The sequence below is a fragment of the Eucyclogobius newberryi genome, unplaced genomic scaffold (genome assembly GCF_026437365.1).
Source record: "Eucyclogobius newberryi isolate DKJ021-1_F unplaced genomic scaffold, fEucNew1.0.hap1 SCAF_5, whole genome shotgun sequence".
Taxonomy (NCBI): Eukaryota; Metazoa; Chordata; class Actinopteri; order Gobiiformes; family Gobiidae; genus Eucyclogobius; species Eucyclogobius newberryi.
Window position 1 is genome coordinate 22,538,269 of NW_027316167.1, and position 18,743 is coordinate 22,557,011.

Here is an 18,743-nt window from a genome sequence, read left to right on the forward strand (position 1 = left end):
AACTGGCATATAATCTGAATACTTCACTTAGCTTTAGGTCATGTTGTATTTATTGTGCATTCACATACATTTAAACAAGCCATCATTCTAATATTCAATGCAACAAAAAAAAAACATATCTTGCTAATAATGATAATAATAAAAATAATGTTTGGACTTAATTACAGTGCTTCCCTCCAGTCCATGCACCCTCTGGCATCAGTAGGGTTTTGTATGCACAGAAAATAGAACAGAAAATACAACTTAATAACATTTATTAAGTTATTAAATACGGATGCTCAAGGTGGCCAAAGATTCTTGATACTTATTACATAACTATATTTGTTCAATGCAGTGTTAGGACAAATTGTACAGAAGAGAACAGCAAAAGCAGCAGTCAGGAGGGGATTCATTTATGGGGTTATGTAACTATAGAACCAAGAAATTAAAGAAGACAAATGGACCCTTATGTTTATATACTTATATATCATAACATACCACTGTGAGATTTCCACAGCCTTCTGGCTAATGTTAGGAGAGGGAACTTTAAACAGGAGTCAAATGTGAAATCCTCCCCATTGATAGCTGTGCTCTTTCCCAATCTGTGAACACACAGCTCATTTTCGACCAATCAGAACTGGACTCAGTGCTCCTTATCCAAGAATTTACATCGCTCTCCTGTCTTTTCTGTCCATTAAACCATAGTTATATGTAGCCTGAAGACAGTAATACAACTGTACCATACTCACTAGGTCCACAGCTCGTCTACCATTTTGAACCTGGACTCATTGCTTTTCCGTGTCTCTGAGGTTCGAGGAAAGGTGTATCATAATGTCTGTCTCCATGATCTTGTTCTGTCTGCTGCTCACTCTACATTGTCTTGAAGGAAAGAGACACAAAGGACATGGAGTAGGTGAGTCTCATTCTGATTAAATTACATTAACAATATAACTATAACAGTGTAACTGCATGACACTTTCTCATAATTACTGTGTCAAAAAGAGGCTTTGACCTAAATTATCTGACCAAATGTTGACTCAAAGTTGACTGAAAGCAGTTCAAACATATACAATACAAAATTATGTCAATGCTTGATCAATTTAAACATCATATAGACTAATTTATCCCACAATCATATAATATTAAATAAAGTCTTCAACACACAGTAATTGTACTATTTGGACCCATTGGACAATTGCGTGGAGGGTCAATGACCATGACGAGCCCAGTCTATGCCCAGACAATCCAATTCATAGAAATAAAAACATCAAGACAAGAATAGAAGATTGCATTACATTTAAAAATGTAAATGATTGTAAAACAACAATTATCACAGTGGAGCTAACGTATCTCTCACTAATGTTTGTGATCAGTTAATTGACCAAATCAGTTAATGGCAGAAAGATGACATTCATCACCTTAACAGTGTTGATGACAAATAAACAGAACTGAAGGGAAATGTGTGCAATACAATGTTTCTCTTTTGTTTTGATGAAATTTAAGATAATCTTAGAACACAATAAAAAAAAATGAATATACCAATCCATCTCAATTCCACACTTTAACCTCCTGTAAGTATTCTTACACTGGAGTACTTGTCTTTGTGTTCAGAGAGCGATGTGACACAGAGTGTGGTCCTCAGCCTCACAGAGCCGTACGTCCCCAGCGCTGCGTTCGGGCTCTTTCTCCAAGGTGAGGACACCTGCACCCTGGAGCTGGCCCAGCTGCACACTCTGACCTCCTGTGGCTTCAACAGCAGTAATCCCCTCATCATCATCACTCACGGGTGGTCGGTAGGTCAGCTCTCAGCTCTTCCACTTCACCGCGTCTGACCAGGGCACACAAAACACAGGCATTAACCAAAATGTACCACATCTGCAGCTGGCTCACATTCACATGCAAATCATGCAAGGTAGACTCAGGGGACCACTTTATATAAGATTTTCAATCAATAATCTTTAAGAAATGCACTTTATTAAATATTGAATAATAATCAAATAAAAACATCCTCTTTTGAATGCAATAAATCAAATAACGAATCAATGTTTTCCCTTTAGGTTGACGGTTTGATGGAGAGCTGGGTTCTGAGGTTGGCCACTACAATGAAAAATAATGTCAAAGATGTGAATGTGGTCATTACAGACTGGCTGACCCTGGCTCATCAGCACTACCCCATTGCAGTTCAGAGCACCCGGACTATAGGAAAGGATATAGCTTATTTTCTCATGTCACTTCAGGTTAGATGGCATTTCTGGAATTAATGTTTGTGACTAAATATACAAGAAAGTTCATATTACTAAGATACATTTTTTTTTGTATTTGTTTTTACAGAATTTATACCAGTTTCCTTTCAAAAAGGTTCATTTAATTGGCTATAGCCTTGGAGCCCACATCTCCGGATTTGCAGGGAGTTACATGAATCCTATTGGAAAAATTGGAAGAATAACTGGTCAGTACTACATGGCCTTGATACATAATTTTAATACAATTAATACAGCCTTAATTAAATTATGGTGATAAATATGTCTAGGACTGGATCCAGCTGCCCCCCTTTTTGAAGGCATGTCCCCCACAGACAGACTGTCCCCAGATGATGCTGAGTTTGTGGACGCTATTCACACTTTTACCCGTGAGCGAATGGGACTCAGTGTCGGAATCAAACAGGCGGTGGGTCATTTTGATTTTTATCCAAACGGAGGAGACTTCCAGCCGGGATGTGACCTGCACAACATCTATGACCACATCTCGGAGTATGGCTTACATGGTATGGCATCAATAAACTCTAAATAAAATTTAAATAATGGTAGTCAAATAGCACGTAGTAGAGATGGGACGAGACACAATTCTCACAAGAGATTGGATCCGCAAGAATGAGACAAGACGAGATTTTGACTTAATTTATTACTGAATCCAGTTGAGAATCTTAGCCGTTATTTTATTTCATATTTTCAATGTCACTGCAGCACTGCTTTTTAACTACACCTTCTCAAGATGTGCAACTCCTCAGCGTTAACCCTTTCTTGTTCAATAAACACGTGTGCACAATCTTTAGGGCAATTTTATCTTTTTCACAAAGTATAAGATCTTATACTTTGTGAAATCAATGAAAACATCCAGGGAAAGATGAAAATAAGATAAATAGGTTGACTTACTGTTCTATAAATCTTTAATGAACTATAAATCTTTTCTCAGGTTTTCAGCAGACAATGAAATGTGCCCATGAGAGATCGGTCCATCTCTTCATTGATTCGGTGTTGAATAAAGACAAGCAGATCATGGCCTACAGGTGCAGCGACAACAGTGTATTTGACAAAGGCGTGTGTTTGGATTGTCGTAAGAATCGCTGCAACACACTGGGGTATAACATCAAGAAAGTCCGCACTGGCACCAGCAAGAAGCTCTACCTCAAGACACGCTCCCGGATGCCTTACAAACGTATGACACAACACAAAAGCACATACCCTTTCAACATATTAGTTACACCCATTGATCTTTAGTTGATGCTAAAGGGAAAAAAAAACATTAAAACATAAAAAAAAAAAAAAAAAAAAAACAGAAGTGCTGTACCATAGAAAATGCAGTTATATAACTATCTCATTTAGAAGTATTAATGGAAGTTTTATTGGGTGGTTTAATTAAATAGTCCACGCAATAAACCAATGATTGGACATAGAATACCATGTCCAATCATTGGTTTACCCTAAATCAAATTTAAATCAAAAGTAGAATAAAAAATAATAGAACAATGTTCAACTGACGGTTTTTCCTGTTTAGAGGATAGTACCTGCGGTAAATATTTATTATACATGTACACCAGTCAAGAAGCAGTTTTTGAAGAAATGTTGATTTTGTTTATAATACAGGAAGTAGTGCTGAGTTCTAAAAAGGAATTCCTCAAAATTCTATCCAGAATACGAGGGCATTACACCGACAGAGCAAGTGTTTCTGGCATTTGTTTAACAACATTATACTCATATTTATTTTTTAAATAGAAAATATTTTGTAACTTAGGCAGTTTGTTGTCCAGAGAGTGAAAAAGTGTAAACTTCAACCAAATTGTCCAACTAGGGAAAACATTTTAAGCTTTTGAACATTTTAAATTACTTCTGTTTAAGTTTTGGTGAAAATGGTATTGCATAGCCTTTCCCAACCTCTAATGCATTTATGTTTTACATTTTTGAATTTTACTTTCCTTTGAATTTAATTTTTTTCTTTTTCATGCCTTGTTATTATTATTTGTCTTTATATTTTGCTATTATATTGTTGTTTCATGTTGCACCTTATCACCAAAGAATGTTCTAGGTTCCTAAATCTTGTTATTTTTCACTGACAATAGCAGTAAACATTGTTCTGATTCTGATTGATAGCTGCTTACATGATTCAAGTCACTTGTCATGACCTTTTTTAATGTTTGATGTTCCGGTTCTCTTTCCGTGCAGTCTTCCACTATCAGTTCAGGGTCCAGCTCATAAACCAAATGGACAAAATGGAGCAGTCTCTTGTCATTTCTCTCACCGGAACCAAAGAGGAGAGTGGAGGCATTCCAATTACATTGTAAGTACAGCTCAAATAATCTCAATCAACTTGAACATTTTATTTCAATGATCGCTATTATTAAATCACAAAGGCATCAGTTATTTAAGTAGTAAAATGTTCTCTGCAAACATGAAAATATCCTATCCTTTTATGCATAAAACAATATTATTATTATCATCATTATTATTATTGTTATTATTATGATTATCATTATCATTTTTATTATCATTTATACATATACATATTTCAGTCTTCCCTCAATGAAGGCTCCTGGATGCTAAATATATACTGTGAAGTGGAGCTCAATTTAACAATATAAATTGCAAACCTACGTGTACTTGCAATAACATTTAGTACAATTTGTGCTGCTTTTCATACAAAACACAGCTGTGCTCTCATCTCTGTGGAGGGGAAACCACTGACCCATGTAAAATGTGCAGAGCTGCTGCATAAAAGAAATCTATAAAATATCAAAGATGGCAGAATAAATAATTCAGACATGAGTAGCATGAAGGAGTCTCTTTCCCATTTGAAATAAAAATAGGGTTAGTGTCTGAGGTGAAGTTCTATGTAAACCATAATAGATAACACTGTTTCCGTTGCAGCAATGAAGACATCTCAGGGAACAGGACATTTACCTTTCTCATCACCCTGGACAAAGACTTGGGTGATCTGATGTTTCTGAAGATCCACTGGGAGGGCCCCGCACTCTGGAAGAACATGTGGACCCGTGTGCAGAACATCATGCCCTGGAGCGGCAGGGGCAGCAAACCCATGCTCACATTGGGGAGGATTAGTGTCAAAGCTGGGGAGACACAAGACAGGTACAGTTCACATAAACAGCAGAAGAGAAAGACACAAGGTAAATAGAGATTGGGAATAATAAAGAATTTCCTCACAAACAGAAGATCTTGTGCTGTGAAGGTTGTAGGTCAGGGCAAACTACAGCATCAAATCCAAATGAAATTCCTTCAAGTTGAAATCATTTTAGGAATAATGGTGTTGTATATATAACTACAATATGGCTACACGAATGCACTCGTTTTGTGGAGTGATATGATATTGGCTAACATTATTTCTTATTGTTCCTTCTTTTTTTTTTATTAAACCGACATTACTATGTTCCTCCCATGGACAGTCAATTGTTTCTGTTAAACCGTGGCAAGGAACATGTATTTATATTTGAATGAATTAGTCTAAAATTACAATTGGCAACGATTATCTTCGATTTGATCTAAAATATGCCAGAACATTGGAAAATTGTACAGTGAGTCCACGATTGATTCTCATTCAATAGAAATAGAAATGTACTGCCCTCTAGTGGCTTGTCTTAAGCAATGCTCGGTTGATACTCACTTTTTATTTGCATTTTATTTCTTCCAGGACGTCTTTTTGTGCCTTGACAGATGACGGGCAGCACGTGGAAGTGTTCCAAGACAAAGTGTTTGTGCGCTGCAAAGAGGAGAATGTCAAAGAGCGACGGAAAAAGCACCGCCACATTTGATTGGATTCAGTGAAGGCGCAATTAAAATGTGTAAAATGGAAATTATTTTACACATTTTGTATTGCATTTATATTAAAATTGTTTTTTACGGCCAAAATGTTACTGTAAATGTGAAATGACTGTATATTTCTTGATAAGGCATTATGTATAATTTGAAGACCATTCGTCAGTCCACAACGCAAACGTATGTACATGTTTGTTTTCTGTTTTAAATACACTTCATGTTCTCTTAAGAAATTGTGTTGGTATTAACATGATTAAAATTGGCTATTTTTTATTTTGCCTGCTTACAGGATTTTCAATGTAGGTCATATACTATGAAATTATTTAGAATTTACTCTGCAAATAATTGTAAAATCAAGGAAATAAAAAGGGGCCAAGAGAAAGAAGTTCAGAACAAACATAACATTGTTGGTACAAATTTGGTTTATTAAGTCATTCAAGTAGTTCAAAAACAACCGAGCTGAAATCCCTGTAACTTGAGGGAAGAATAAGCAGACAACAAAACAACAAAAAATAAAAATAAAACATTCAAACCGACATTAAAATGATACAATAAAGACAGCAGTTAAGACCCAAGTTAATTTTGGATATTTGTATTACTTTTGTTGTATAACTTCAGTGCAATTTATGACACACAACCAAGACATTGACCCTAAAAACTCTAAAATACTAAATTATCCATTTATATATTTTAAGCCCACCATGAATTAAAAGTTAAAAAGTAACACCAAAAAGACAAGCTGAAGACCAGTGAAAATATTAAACATTTGTAGAGGGCTTAAATATTTCTCATGTCACTCTTGAGCTGTCTGCATAGAACACATGTGCAAAGAACAGATTTGGAGAAACTAGACGCCCACTTGCATCTATTCCTTCAGCCAATCAAATGCAAAAAATAAATCAAACCACCAGTCTGCATATTTAAAAATTAAATAAATCAGCCATTGATTTAAGCCACTGACAGTCATGAACAATCTTAAGCAACACTTGGCTGGCTCACACTGCTTTAGGTAGGCACCTTGAAAACAATGAAACTTTACAACGCATTCAGACAAACCGGCACAAAAAAGTCCAGTGTTCAGTGGATAGGGCACAGTATGGTTCACCAAGAGCACACAAATAATAGTATTAAGCACAAACTTTGAATGAGGGCAAATAAGATAAGCCTCATTCAAGTCTGCTAACAAAACAAGGTCAAAATTATTTTCTATTGTGAGCTTTTTCAATTTAGTCAATTTCCTGAAAGTTAATTTTGAAATTAATACCAGTGCTTCTGGTTGTTTCACTTTCAAATTATTTGATTTACAAGAAAAGATAATTCTTTATGAGTATTGCTTAAAATGCTCCCAATCAACAGCCAAACTCAATATTTTATCCTCAGTTGCGATGAAGCAACAAATGATTGTGTAAACAGAGCTGCTGCCACCGATGAGTAGACGCACGATGCCTTAGAATGTGAACCATGCACTCGTCTACATCACACATGTTGAACAAGCATTAATACGTGAATTTAGTCTTGAGGAACATGAAATATGCATGCAGTCCTGTCTGCTAGCACACTCAATCACTGGTGACTTGTTAATCCTGAGAAAGAGTAAATATCATTTTCTTGGCAAAAAGTCCTCTTCCAGTAAATGTCTTAGTGGGCGTTTGCATTGCTCATGTCAGCAAAAGTCTGACCTGAGGTGCAAAAAAGAAGGCATATGCAAAACAAAGATTTTCCTCTCCTTCACCTCTATTTGATAAAACTACGGTCATTAATTAAAAAAAAAAATTAAGAGCACAAAGTGAAGAGCAACATATGCATATCATCTCTCTTCCTATAAAAGGGTCTTTTTTCTATGAAAGCTGTGTGAACCGCTGTTCTGTCTCCAGCAACAGGCATTCTTTGTCAGGAAAAGGTCTTTAAATTTTTACAAAAATCTTTGGAGAGACGTGCTCTCATTGTAGGCACATAGAAAATCAAGACTCTGAGAAGGAAGCACCTCAGTGTCTCATCTGTCCCATTTGATAGTTCTCCCTGTACCGGTTAGGGCGCTGGCCTTGTTGTTGCTGTTGCCGCCTTCTTTTTAATGTACCTACAAAGGTACATTTAAAACATTCAGTTTAGATGCAGAGGCAATAGACTTTAGTCTGTGGCACACAAATAAATACTTATTAACCACACCTGGTAATGGCTTTGGTGGGGGCAACTTGGGGTTACTGCTGGGTGTGTGCACACTGCATATCTTGATGAAGCCAGCCATAAGCATTATAAGAGCGATACCCATCAACAACACTGCCCACCAGTGAGCCTAGAGGACACAACGTATAAAAAGGTTTACAATAGTAATAAGCATAGACACATCTGTTATACTCTTTGATATGTCACTTACCACAATCCACTCTGCAATATTCTCATAGAGTTCTGCATTAAAGATGGCCTTCTTGATCCTTGCCAACGGTCCGTCTGCATCAACTAGACGGCATCTCATGAAGACATCACAATAACCTTTATAATCATTGCAGGGGGAGCCAGGCTGCAGCGTTTTGACACTTTTGTTGAAAAGACTGGCCCATCGGTCTGAGCCTGTGCTGGCACAGGTGCTCGGGGCACCTGAGGACATGGAGCGAATAGGGACAACGCAATTCATTATGCTGAAATATAACGGATAGTTTCTTAATAATGCAGTGATTTGTGGTCTCTTACTTATATTCATGCAGCAAACGTGGCAAAGTTCAGCAGCTTCATCCTGGACCCCCTGGCTGGCACAGGTGCACATCTCCAGTCCGTGCTTTTTACAAATCGAGCTTGAACAGACCTGGTACAAGCAAAATAAATCAACATCAGTGTTTAGCCTACAAACTGTGAGCTGTTGGAAATGTGGAATAACCAGTTCTTACTCCACTGATGCAGACTTGTGTGTCTTTATTACAAGAGGTTAAGTTCTCCTTTGGTTCTGAGGCAGGACACAGAGCTGTGGCTCCATTGCACATTCCTTGTTGAGCACATTCAGAATCCGCTCTACATTGGGCACTTGTGTCTTTATATATACATTGTGCAGTGCAACATGGGCCTTGACTGGGACTACAAAAAAATATTAGTCACATAACGGAAAATGTAACGACACCAAAATAAACAAGAAGCTATAACATAATACTATAGAAGGAATTAGAGGAGCCTTACCACAGAAAGTCATAGTAAGTTATTATTTATTACCTGCAGAGCTTCCCTGGTTGTAATTGGCAGCGTTTGCCCGGTTCTTCATTTGCACTATAGCAGCAAATGTCCTTACACTGATCGTTGTAGCCACAGTCACATTGTTCTCCGGCCTCTACCAGACCATTTCCACAGATCGGCTGACCGGAAACTGTAAAAAAACCAAAAGAAAAGCAGTGAGCTCAGAACCACCAATCACGCACACACCACATTATATCTTGGTGAAGTGTATTGCCAAAGGACAAAACAGTGGTCAGAGCTGAGATTGAACTGCAAACCTTTTAACAATAAGACCTGTGCGACTGCTGTTGATGTACTTTACACAACTCATTTGAGAGAGCAGAGTTGTGATATTTAATAAATTAATACATACATTTCATTGAAACAAAATGTATGTAAGTGGAATTTGAATGGACTTAATAAATGTAAATCTTCATCATTAATCATTGTTTTAACTGATCCCAGGACTTCTTTGAATGAGAAAGTGAACTGTGCAATCAGACTCTGATTAAACTCAAATTCTGAAGAATAAGACCAGATTAGGTTCAAAAAGTGAGTTACTATGGCAACTATCTCCGGGTTAAGGTCAACTCTTTCTGTGAAATTGAAAACTGGTGCTGCCCGGTTTTGTTTGTTATTTTTATGGTTAACAAACTCCGAGTTTGGACTAAACCTGCTTCTAGAAACGAGGTCCAATTACCAACAAAGCAGGTATCCTTCTTCTTTATCAGAACTGCACTGATATTGCGGATGCTGCAGGTGGAGAACCGGTTGTTGTTGTGCTTGTCCCCAGATGTGGCACGAGCGTACATGATGTAGTTGCCTCGCTCCTTCTGACTAGTAGATTCTCCAGGGGTGCATACACTTCCAGAATCATGCTGTAAAAATATATGCATATGTAGACTGTGTGAGGTAATGTAAATAAGGTAAAAAATGACAGACTTAGGTACTTACAGGTGATCCAAAGTTGTGGCCAACTTCATGAGCAAAGGTAATGTGAGACACTTTGGGAGGGACATGGGAAGCATAGTTCTGCACAGTGATAATACCGGTGTTCAGAGATTTCCTTTTCCCATCAGAGTATAGCTTGTTTTTCTCACAGATACCCCCTGAACTGCCTGTGGGTTGAAAAGAGAGTATGTAAAGTATTAAGGTAAAATAAATTGAAGTGTATGGTAATACTAGCATATACTGTACTGTATTTAATAGCGTAAGTATTGTTATAGTAACCGACAAACACGGACATTAGGAGACAACACCCAGATTTAGAAACCTGAGACACGGCCTCGTACAGCAAGGAACTGTGCATTTATACTGTGTATTACAAGTACTGGCAACAAAACACCATGTGCGTTTTAGTAATTGCTTGAATTAAAAGTTTTGATTTTTAACTAGCTAAAAAGAGCCTTTGCCCCTTACTACACACTCTCATTGTTATCTTAACCTGGATTGATGCTTTGATGGTAGATTATTATAGCATTACCAGTACTAATGTGCTTTTAATTGATCGTTTGCCTTGACACTACGTCAAAAAAGCGAGTTGGTTCTTTTATTTAGATATTTGTATTAATATAATATATTTTATCATAAAACTTTGCATATTATAGATATTTAAACATAGAACTAGAACATTCCTTTGAGTTAATATATCTTTAAAATCACAATTTCTAAGCTATGAGCAGTAAGATAATATATGTCATGAGAAAACCCAATATCAACATGTTAATTATCACAAAAGAAAGAAAGACTCTAAATTCTGTACCAACCTGTGGGGGCGCCGACCCAAGCCAGACCAAGCACTCCGTCATCGAAGTCTCGGTCAGTGAAGACATACGCCAAACAGTAGTCATCGTGATTCTGCTCAGAATTAAGCTCCAAAAACTTCTCCACTCCAATGTTAGCAAAGCGAAAGGGATTGCTTTTGTCCTTTATATCGTCCGTAGTATTTATCTGAAATGACCCCCCAAAAAAAGCGAGACAATATCAATATGACATGTTTCGTCATCTATCGTGCAATGCTCCGGTGTTGTCGATATGGCAGATAATACTGCACATGCACCGCCGTTAGAGGCTTTTCTGTGCCACAGATCAGCACGGAGAAGGAGCAATTCATGTTAAAAGTGAAATATCTTAAATAATTAACATGTCAACGTACACCACGCTCTTAAGAAGACAGCACATTTACATAAGTGGTTTTATGCAACTACTGACATTATACTCACCCTAATCCTTTTAACCATGAAGCTGATGTCTCTAATGCCCATGAAGTCTGTGGCCTGGTAAATTGAATCAATAGCTTTGACATGGCTGGAGATCTGTGGGAGAAAACATCCAAACAATAATAAGATGAAGGTTTTTGATTTCACTTTTAGTTTGATTTCATTATGTAGTATATAACCTGAGCGATGACATCCTCCCTTGAGCCGTAGCGACTGTAGAAAAAGTGGTCTGTTTGGATAAAGAGCGGGCAGGTATTTTTGTTTGGTCCAGTTGCCCTCTTTTCTCTCAAAATGACAGGGCCAAAGCCACTTTCTGTTACCGAGTTCTCATTCTGTCAAAAACAAGGAACTCAAAGTTAATGAGAACATATGCCAACAAAGCGGACAATAAATGATGGTGGATAGAATACCAGCTAAAAATGTTGAGTTTATGACAAAAATGATCTAGTGTGTTATCAAAGGCAGGGTGTGCGTGTAACTGGATGAGTGTGATGAGTGTAATTAGTACACACATCCATTGTCTTTAGTCATGCCATAGTTGGTGTTGTTGTGATGATGCACATACTTTAACTGGGTCCTCTACAGCTGATGCCTGATACTTCTTCATCCTCTCGAAGACAGACTGGTCCGCACAACCGCCCTCGGAGCCGTGCTTATGTGGATAATCTGTCAGATAAAAGCACAGACAGTGTGGTTGAATACTCAATATTTTGGTTACTTATTTTTTATTGTTCATGTCTACCAGAGATATCTTATAAACTTGTTATACATAGAGTATTAAAAAAAGCAAAACATCAGGTTTAAACATCACAATAAACTCAACCAGTGTTGTTGAAAGCTATTAAAAAAATGTATAGTTTACATGCATTTATCTGGGGCCCTCATGCAATTTGTCGTATTTAATGGTGTTTTTATACTTGTCCTGGTTTGAGACCTGTTTAGTTGTGATTCAGACATGGTTTGGTCCAGTTCTAGTCCAGGTTTAGTTCAAATTTTTTATGTGGAGTGTAGTTGCATTGGAAATCCCAAATTTGGGTCTCTAGACCTACTCATAAAACACAAATTCCTAAAAGCAATGTGTTAAAGCGCTTCCCAATACACAATGAGACAACTGTTACTGAAGTGAGCTTACCCCCGATAGTTAAAATAGTTTTAACTATCGGGCTGCTCAACTCCTACTCAAATGGACTTTTATTTTTTGAGAAAAATGTATTGACAGTAAATATATCAGTAAAGGAATGACAGATATAGTGAATTGTCAAAACAAGATATGCTATCTCGCTCTAATGATAATACACAATGTAAATAGTAACGGTATTTAATAACTACAACAGCATTCGTGCAAAACTTGGCTCCCTTTACTCACAGGCTTAATATTATATTATATTATATTATATTATATGTATATATAAAATTCTATATTATACTATTTTCTTGGTCTCACCAGTGGCACGCGTTACGCGTTATTGTCCTTTGTACATACATATGTCCTCAGCAATTGACCCTTCCTTTAATTGATACAAAAACATATTTCTGTTGGGAATTATTAATACTCACTAATGTCGTCTTCATGATAGATGACAGAGTGAAAGTCTACATTGGTGTTCTTCAGGTACCGCTCTGCTGGTTCAACGTAATATGTTCCTTGGTGTGTTTTAATGAAGCCTTCAAATCGACCATTAACGACTGATCCATGGGTTAATGTGTCCTTTTCACCTTTAACACACAGTCAGCAAGTAAATAGAAGCAAAAAGTGCCTCCTCTTATAAGAAAAGAAATACAAAAAATAACAAAAATATTTAGCTCTGATAATTGTGGAGAAGTCAAACGTACCTAATATGTGTCCACTATAGATGTGTGAGGTATCAGCCGGTACCTCTACTCCAGAAACCTCAACTTTAAGATCCGGATGAAATACACTTGTATCCCTTTTCATTCGCAGGTTAAATTGCCTAAAGTAAATAACATCCAATAAGTCTTAAAGATGTATTACTTCATCTAATTAAACAGAGTTCAGTTTCTTTTTTCCTTTTGGCAAAAATTGTTACGAATGATTACGTGATGAAGAGAATAGCAAACAACAAAGAACCACAAAGTTGAAGAAAGAATGTGCTGTATCTGGTGATTCTTCCCACATGATGACACACTGTCTGTATGACACAGAATACTCCAGCAACATGGGTGGTGGGGGGAAGCAGTCTAAAGAATGAAGTCTGGGGAGTGGGGTCTGGGATGTGCAACTGCAGTGGGAGGCGTCGGAATAACACTTGGATACAACCACCATAAAACACAGAAGAAGAAGAGTGCAAGAGACATGAAGGTATTCTGGAATATTAGGAGGTCCACAATTCATCAACAGGACAAACATTTGCTCCTTTCCAGGTGGACAATTATGTATGACATGAGCAAATGGAATATAGAAGATAATGTTTCATAAAAAACAATCTCGATATGCTGCAAAATGATGATTGAAAATAAAATTTAAAAAAAGTGATTTCTGGTCATTTCACAATTGTCTGATACTTAAGCCTCAACAAATGCATTTAGACACGTTTAACACATCTGTTGGATTGTCATAATATTGTCTGAATATAGAACATTTTGTCCCCTAATTAAATCAATTACCTGCAGCTGACCACTGATGTGAGCATGTTTGCCAAATTGTGAGAGAAAGACCATGAGTGGTCCCTAAGGACTCAACATCCTCTAGTGGCCCCTATTCTGGCATTGAAGCAGGGGTTTGCTCACTGGACTAAGTGATAAAAACAAAGAAAGAACAAATTGCTTGTGTAAGTCCCCTGGATCCCTTATGTCACCTGATCCAGTCTCAACCCTCAGGAGATTTTCTCTCACACGGACCAGAGCATTCAAAGAGTGGTTTATAGAGTGGTCTTTTGTTGTTGATTAAATTGGGGGAAATTGTCTGCTGAAATTATGCTGGGAAAGGTTGGTTAATAAGTTAATAACGCTTTCATCTTTTTGAAATAGTTAATTATTTTAAGATTTGACTTGTTACTTTTAAAACCCTTAACAGTCCAGCCCCTGAGCAAATACCAAAGCTACTACTATTGTTCCTTTTGAAAAACCTCCTGACTGACTATCTTGGTTCTCTCTGGGCTGTTTAGCAATGGAACGAGCTGCTCAAGAACCTCCAGCTGGCAAACTGTGTCATCTTTTAAATATATTCACATTTTAAAATGTGTTCTTATTATTTTATGCATTTTATTTTATGTATTGTATTATTTTTGGTTTGCATTTGATTTGTTGAAGTTAAGTTTATTAGATTTTCTATTTAATGAGGACGTTGTGTTATCTTCCTGTCTCATGTGATCGACTGAAGCACGAGACAAAACACAGGATTGGATTCACAAAAAGGGACAAGATGAGGATATGACATAATTTATAATGAATCAAATTTAAATAAGACTCTTATGGACTTCTATACACTCAGTGGGTCATGCAGGTAGACCATCTATTCTACTCTCATTCTGATTTCAAAATGGACAATCGAAGCCTTTGCAAAAAGACAATGCAGCATAATATGAAACCTTTGGACAGGGAAAAAGTGGAAAAAGGATCTATGTTAGATAACAACATTGAGTGTAAAGGATCGAGGGAATTATTGCATACAGTAAATGTGTGTGACACTGACCGTCCGTGGGCCTGGAAGTCCAGCTGGACGACGTGGTCTTGAAATGATACAGCCCGTTTTGCTCTTTGGTGACTTTTGTGAAGTACTTTTGTGTCGTACGACAAACCTTCATAGTGGTGAATGTAACCGTTCAATGGGTTATTAAAATTACCTAAAAACAGAAAAGGATTAGCATCAAAAGGGCTAGTTAAAAAGACAAAATAATTGTATATAGTTTTCCATCAAATACAATATAATCGAGTGGTAGTTTTAATGTAATATTGTCCATATTATGATATTGATACTGTGATTCCCAGCTCTATAAAAGCCAGGGTAATGTTGAACAGATGCATAGAGCTGCCATGACTCCAGAGTTAATCCCACTGGCTAGTTCCCTCACCTCTTTTTTTTGTTCACAAGACAAAAAATGTGTACGAATTGCAGCACAAGAGCAGGTCACATGATCTGAATCAGGTGCCTCCCTGGACCTCACAAAGCAGCCCAAACTGGCTGTGCCTGAGGCACATACCATTAATCAAATACTTGGCGTTCTTGAGTACTAACATGACTGCAATAATACGTATAATCCATGTTTAAAAAATAAAAGCCTATTACATATTGCTAAACTGTTTGCGGCGGGACCGGGAGTCAAACGCCCGCAGAGGCTGTAACAAGCTAGTAGAAACTTGTCCATGAATTCAAAGAGAAAGATCCAATAAAAACAATCATCTCTACAACCTTTCCAAAAGTCAGGCGGACCACAGCACAGAACTAGAGCTCTCCAAGTAGTGACTGTACTACACACAAAACACATCTAGATCACTTCTGCACTGGCAATAAGCACTGATGCAAGAAATCATTGTGTATATGCGAGTCTTATTTCTTCTGAAAGGTACAATATGCTAACAGTAAAACAAATATAAGCCAATATAAAAAACGATAATAAGAGGTGGTTGAAAAACAACTTTTAGTAAGGAGTGGGCAAGTTTAACCAAATGGCTGGGAAAAATAAAAAATAGCAAATATAAGGAGCAAATAATAAGGACTATATTGTCGTAGTAAGTAGCGGATCTATCCATTCCTTTTAGATGGAATACTTGATGTAACACCGAAACAAATAAAGCCAAAATTACATCCAGAAATCCCAGAGTCAATGACAGATGTAAGACTTTATCAACTTTCCATGCGTGTATGAAAGTGAAACATTTTAGGCGGTACGTATGCAAACATAACCGTTGACGCGCTAAAGTTGTGCTCAAACACACTTTAATCAGGACAGCCACACAGGCTGTCATTTGGCTAAAGCGGATGTTAAAATTAGCACGCTAGCTATAGCCAGTTTCCTCTGCTTGATCCGATTAGCGACGACCAGTGAGCCCTTTCCTCGATGATCAATGACACACATAACATTACCTGTAATGTCGCGAAGGCAACACAACATCAAAAGGAGTTGAACAAATGTCATATCTGAACTATGGGCGGCAAGTAAATTATCCAGGCGACTACATAGAGCGCTCCCTGTTTCGTTTTGTTTCTCTTAAAGGTACAGCGGTCGCATTTGCCCGAGCTGACTGCGCTCTCATCACGAACCCAGCCCTCCTTCCGCCTTTGCTCCTGCCACAAACACGCCCCTCCTTCCGCCTTTGCTCCTCGTCACAAACACGCCCCTCCTTCCGCCTTTGCTCCTCGTCACAAACACGCCCCTCCTTCCGCCTTTGCTCCTGCCACAAACACGCCCCTCCTTCCGCCTTTGCTCCTCGTCACAAACACGCCCCTCCTTCCGCCTTTGCTCCTCGTCACAAACACGCCCCTCCTTCCGCCTTTGCTCCTCCCACAAACACGCCCCTCCTTCCGCCTTTGCTCCTCGTCACAAACACGCCCCTCCTTCCGCCTTTGCTCCTCGTCACAAACACGCCCCTCCTTCCGCCTTTGCTCCTCCCACAAACACGCCCCTCCTTCCGCCTTTGCTCCTCATCACAAACACGCCCCTCCTTCCGCCTTTGCTCCTCATCACAAACACGCCCCTCCTTCCGCCTTTGCTCCTCCCACAAACACGCCCCTTCTTCCGCCTTTGCTCCTCGTCACAAACACGACCCTTCTTCCGCCTTTGCTCCTGCCACAAACACGCCCCTCCTTCCGCCTTTGCTCCTGCCACAAACACGCCCCTCCTTCCGCCTTTGCTCCTCGTCACAAACACGCCCCTTCTTCCGCCTCAGGCCCACGCGCGATACGCCCATGAGAGCTTTTAATATTTACTTTCACGATTGCTTCTGAATCTTTTTACCACTTATTTTCTTGACATGTTTTATATTGTAATGTGTGGGCTACTGGGCGGGACAGTAATATATAACATATAATATATTTCTTTTTGCTGTAGGAGATGTGTAAATTCTCACACACATCTTAAGAATTTGTTTATATGGCCCTCCAAATTTGTTGTTATGTTTGAGACAGGTTTCTTCTTATAACCAATGCTGAGTGATTTTAATATGATATATGAAGAAAAAAAATATGAAAAAAATCACACTGAGCAAGGTTTTGGAAAGTTGGTCGAGACCTCAGGACTACATTGGGGACACCTACTGGCTACTGAGGAATTATTTTTATTTAAATGTTTATTTTTAGTGACAACAAAAAGAAAAAACATCACGGAAATGAACAGTCACACATGTTTCTTCAAGGTGCTCTTTATTTCTTTCAATATGGTATGTAGGTGGCTATTTTCTTTGTTTACACTATGTTTAATTAAAAAAAAAGAAAAACATTACATAGTTACACACAAACAGAGTCCTTTTCGGTCAAACAGAACAATGAAGTTGGTCTTCACCACTAACTGTTTGTACAGTGCATATTTTGTATTGGGTTTTTGTTTTTTCTTATTTTTGTATTTCATGTCCCATTAATGTGTTCTTTTTCTTTGGTGTTTTATGGCTGCTGCCTGGTATCCAAGTGGTCATATGCTGTTGGTTACAACCTCTTTGAACGGTGAGTCAGTAATTCGTAAGTATTTGTCACTAGTTCGCAAGTATTCGTCACTAGTATTCGAAACTATCGCTGCCGTGCTTTTTACGATTACCATAAGTACCAAATAAAAGTTGCAACAGCTTTTCTCATTACCATCGTCTGGTTACCGTACCAGTACCGGTTACGTTACCGCGGTTACCCTGTTTAAACCACTTGGCCAGTTTGTTTCTGCCTCGGACCTTTAGTAGTTAATCCATGGGCTTCTTCTCTCCTATGAGTACAAACATAATTAGTGTTGGACTAACTGTCCAAACGAAGTTTGAATTGACTTTTCACCGCGTAGCAGCAGTTTACATGCAAACTTGAACTAAAATCACCGCGGCTTAGGCAGTTAAAACCAAATGTCTTTTACAGTGTTGGGAAGCCTTTCGTAATCCATGCACTTTAAAGCGTGCACATGTTTAGTGTTCCTCCGCGGTCTGGACCATGGTCTGGACGACGTGTTTCGCTCTGTTTGTTTTCAAAACAGCTGACTTGCGTCGCGCATTGCATTGTGGGATATTGTGAGGCCAAGAAGGATGCTCAGATGTGTCCTTCATTCACGGCCGATCTCCATGGAAACGTGGGCCACATTTGTTGGCCGCATTGGTGGGTTGCGTGAAATCTGCGTGCCTTCAAATGCAGCCTTCGAAGGATGCGGAGGTTGTT

The 18,743-nt window shown here is 38.3% G+C and overlaps 2 protein-coding genes across 3 annotated transcripts; one reads left to right on the top strand and one right to left on the bottom strand.

Annotated features, from left to right (window-relative positions):
* The first annotated feature begins 657 nt into the window (after window positions 1-657).
* lipca (lipase, hepatic a) lies at window positions 658-6,116 on the top strand. Of its 2 annotated transcripts, none has more exons than XM_072464688.1 (9): window positions 658-892; window positions 1,591-1,772; window positions 2,037-2,216; window positions 2,311-2,428; window positions 2,510-2,743; window positions 3,172-3,414; window positions 4,419-4,533; window positions 5,121-5,339; window positions 5,899-6,116. In XM_072464688.1, exons 1-9 carry the CDS (start codon window positions 811-813, stop codon window positions 6,017-6,019), a joined length of 1,494 nt encoding a protein of 497 aa, XP_072320789.1. In that variant the 5' UTR covers window positions 658-810; the 3' UTR covers window positions 6,020-6,116. The 2 variants fall into 2 exon arrangements, with proteins under 2 accessions (XP_072320789.1, XP_072320790.1); XM_072464689.1 differs by having other exon boundaries at window positions 717-888.
* Window positions 6,117-6,427: 311 nt separating this feature from the next.
* On the bottom strand, window positions 6,428-16,665 carry adam10a (ADAM metallopeptidase domain 10a). The gene is made up of 16 exons (XM_072464593.1): window positions 16,485-16,665; window positions 15,093-15,243; window positions 13,274-13,392; window positions 12,998-13,156; window positions 12,006-12,106; window positions 11,620-11,772; window positions 11,444-11,536; window positions 10,988-11,171; window positions 10,176-10,339; window positions 9,922-10,099; window positions 9,222-9,372; window positions 8,906-9,089; window positions 8,712-8,823; window positions 8,398-8,618; window positions 8,190-8,316; window positions 6,428-8,100 (listed from the first exon to the last, which is right to left on the bottom strand). The coding sequence occupies exons 1-16, from the start codon at window positions 16,534-16,536 to the stop codon at window positions 8,009-8,011; spliced, it is 2,241 nt and encodes a 746-aa protein (XP_072320694.1). The 5' UTR covers window positions 16,537-16,665; the 3' UTR covers window positions 6,428-8,008.
* Window positions 16,666-18,743: the final 2,078 nt, after the last annotated feature.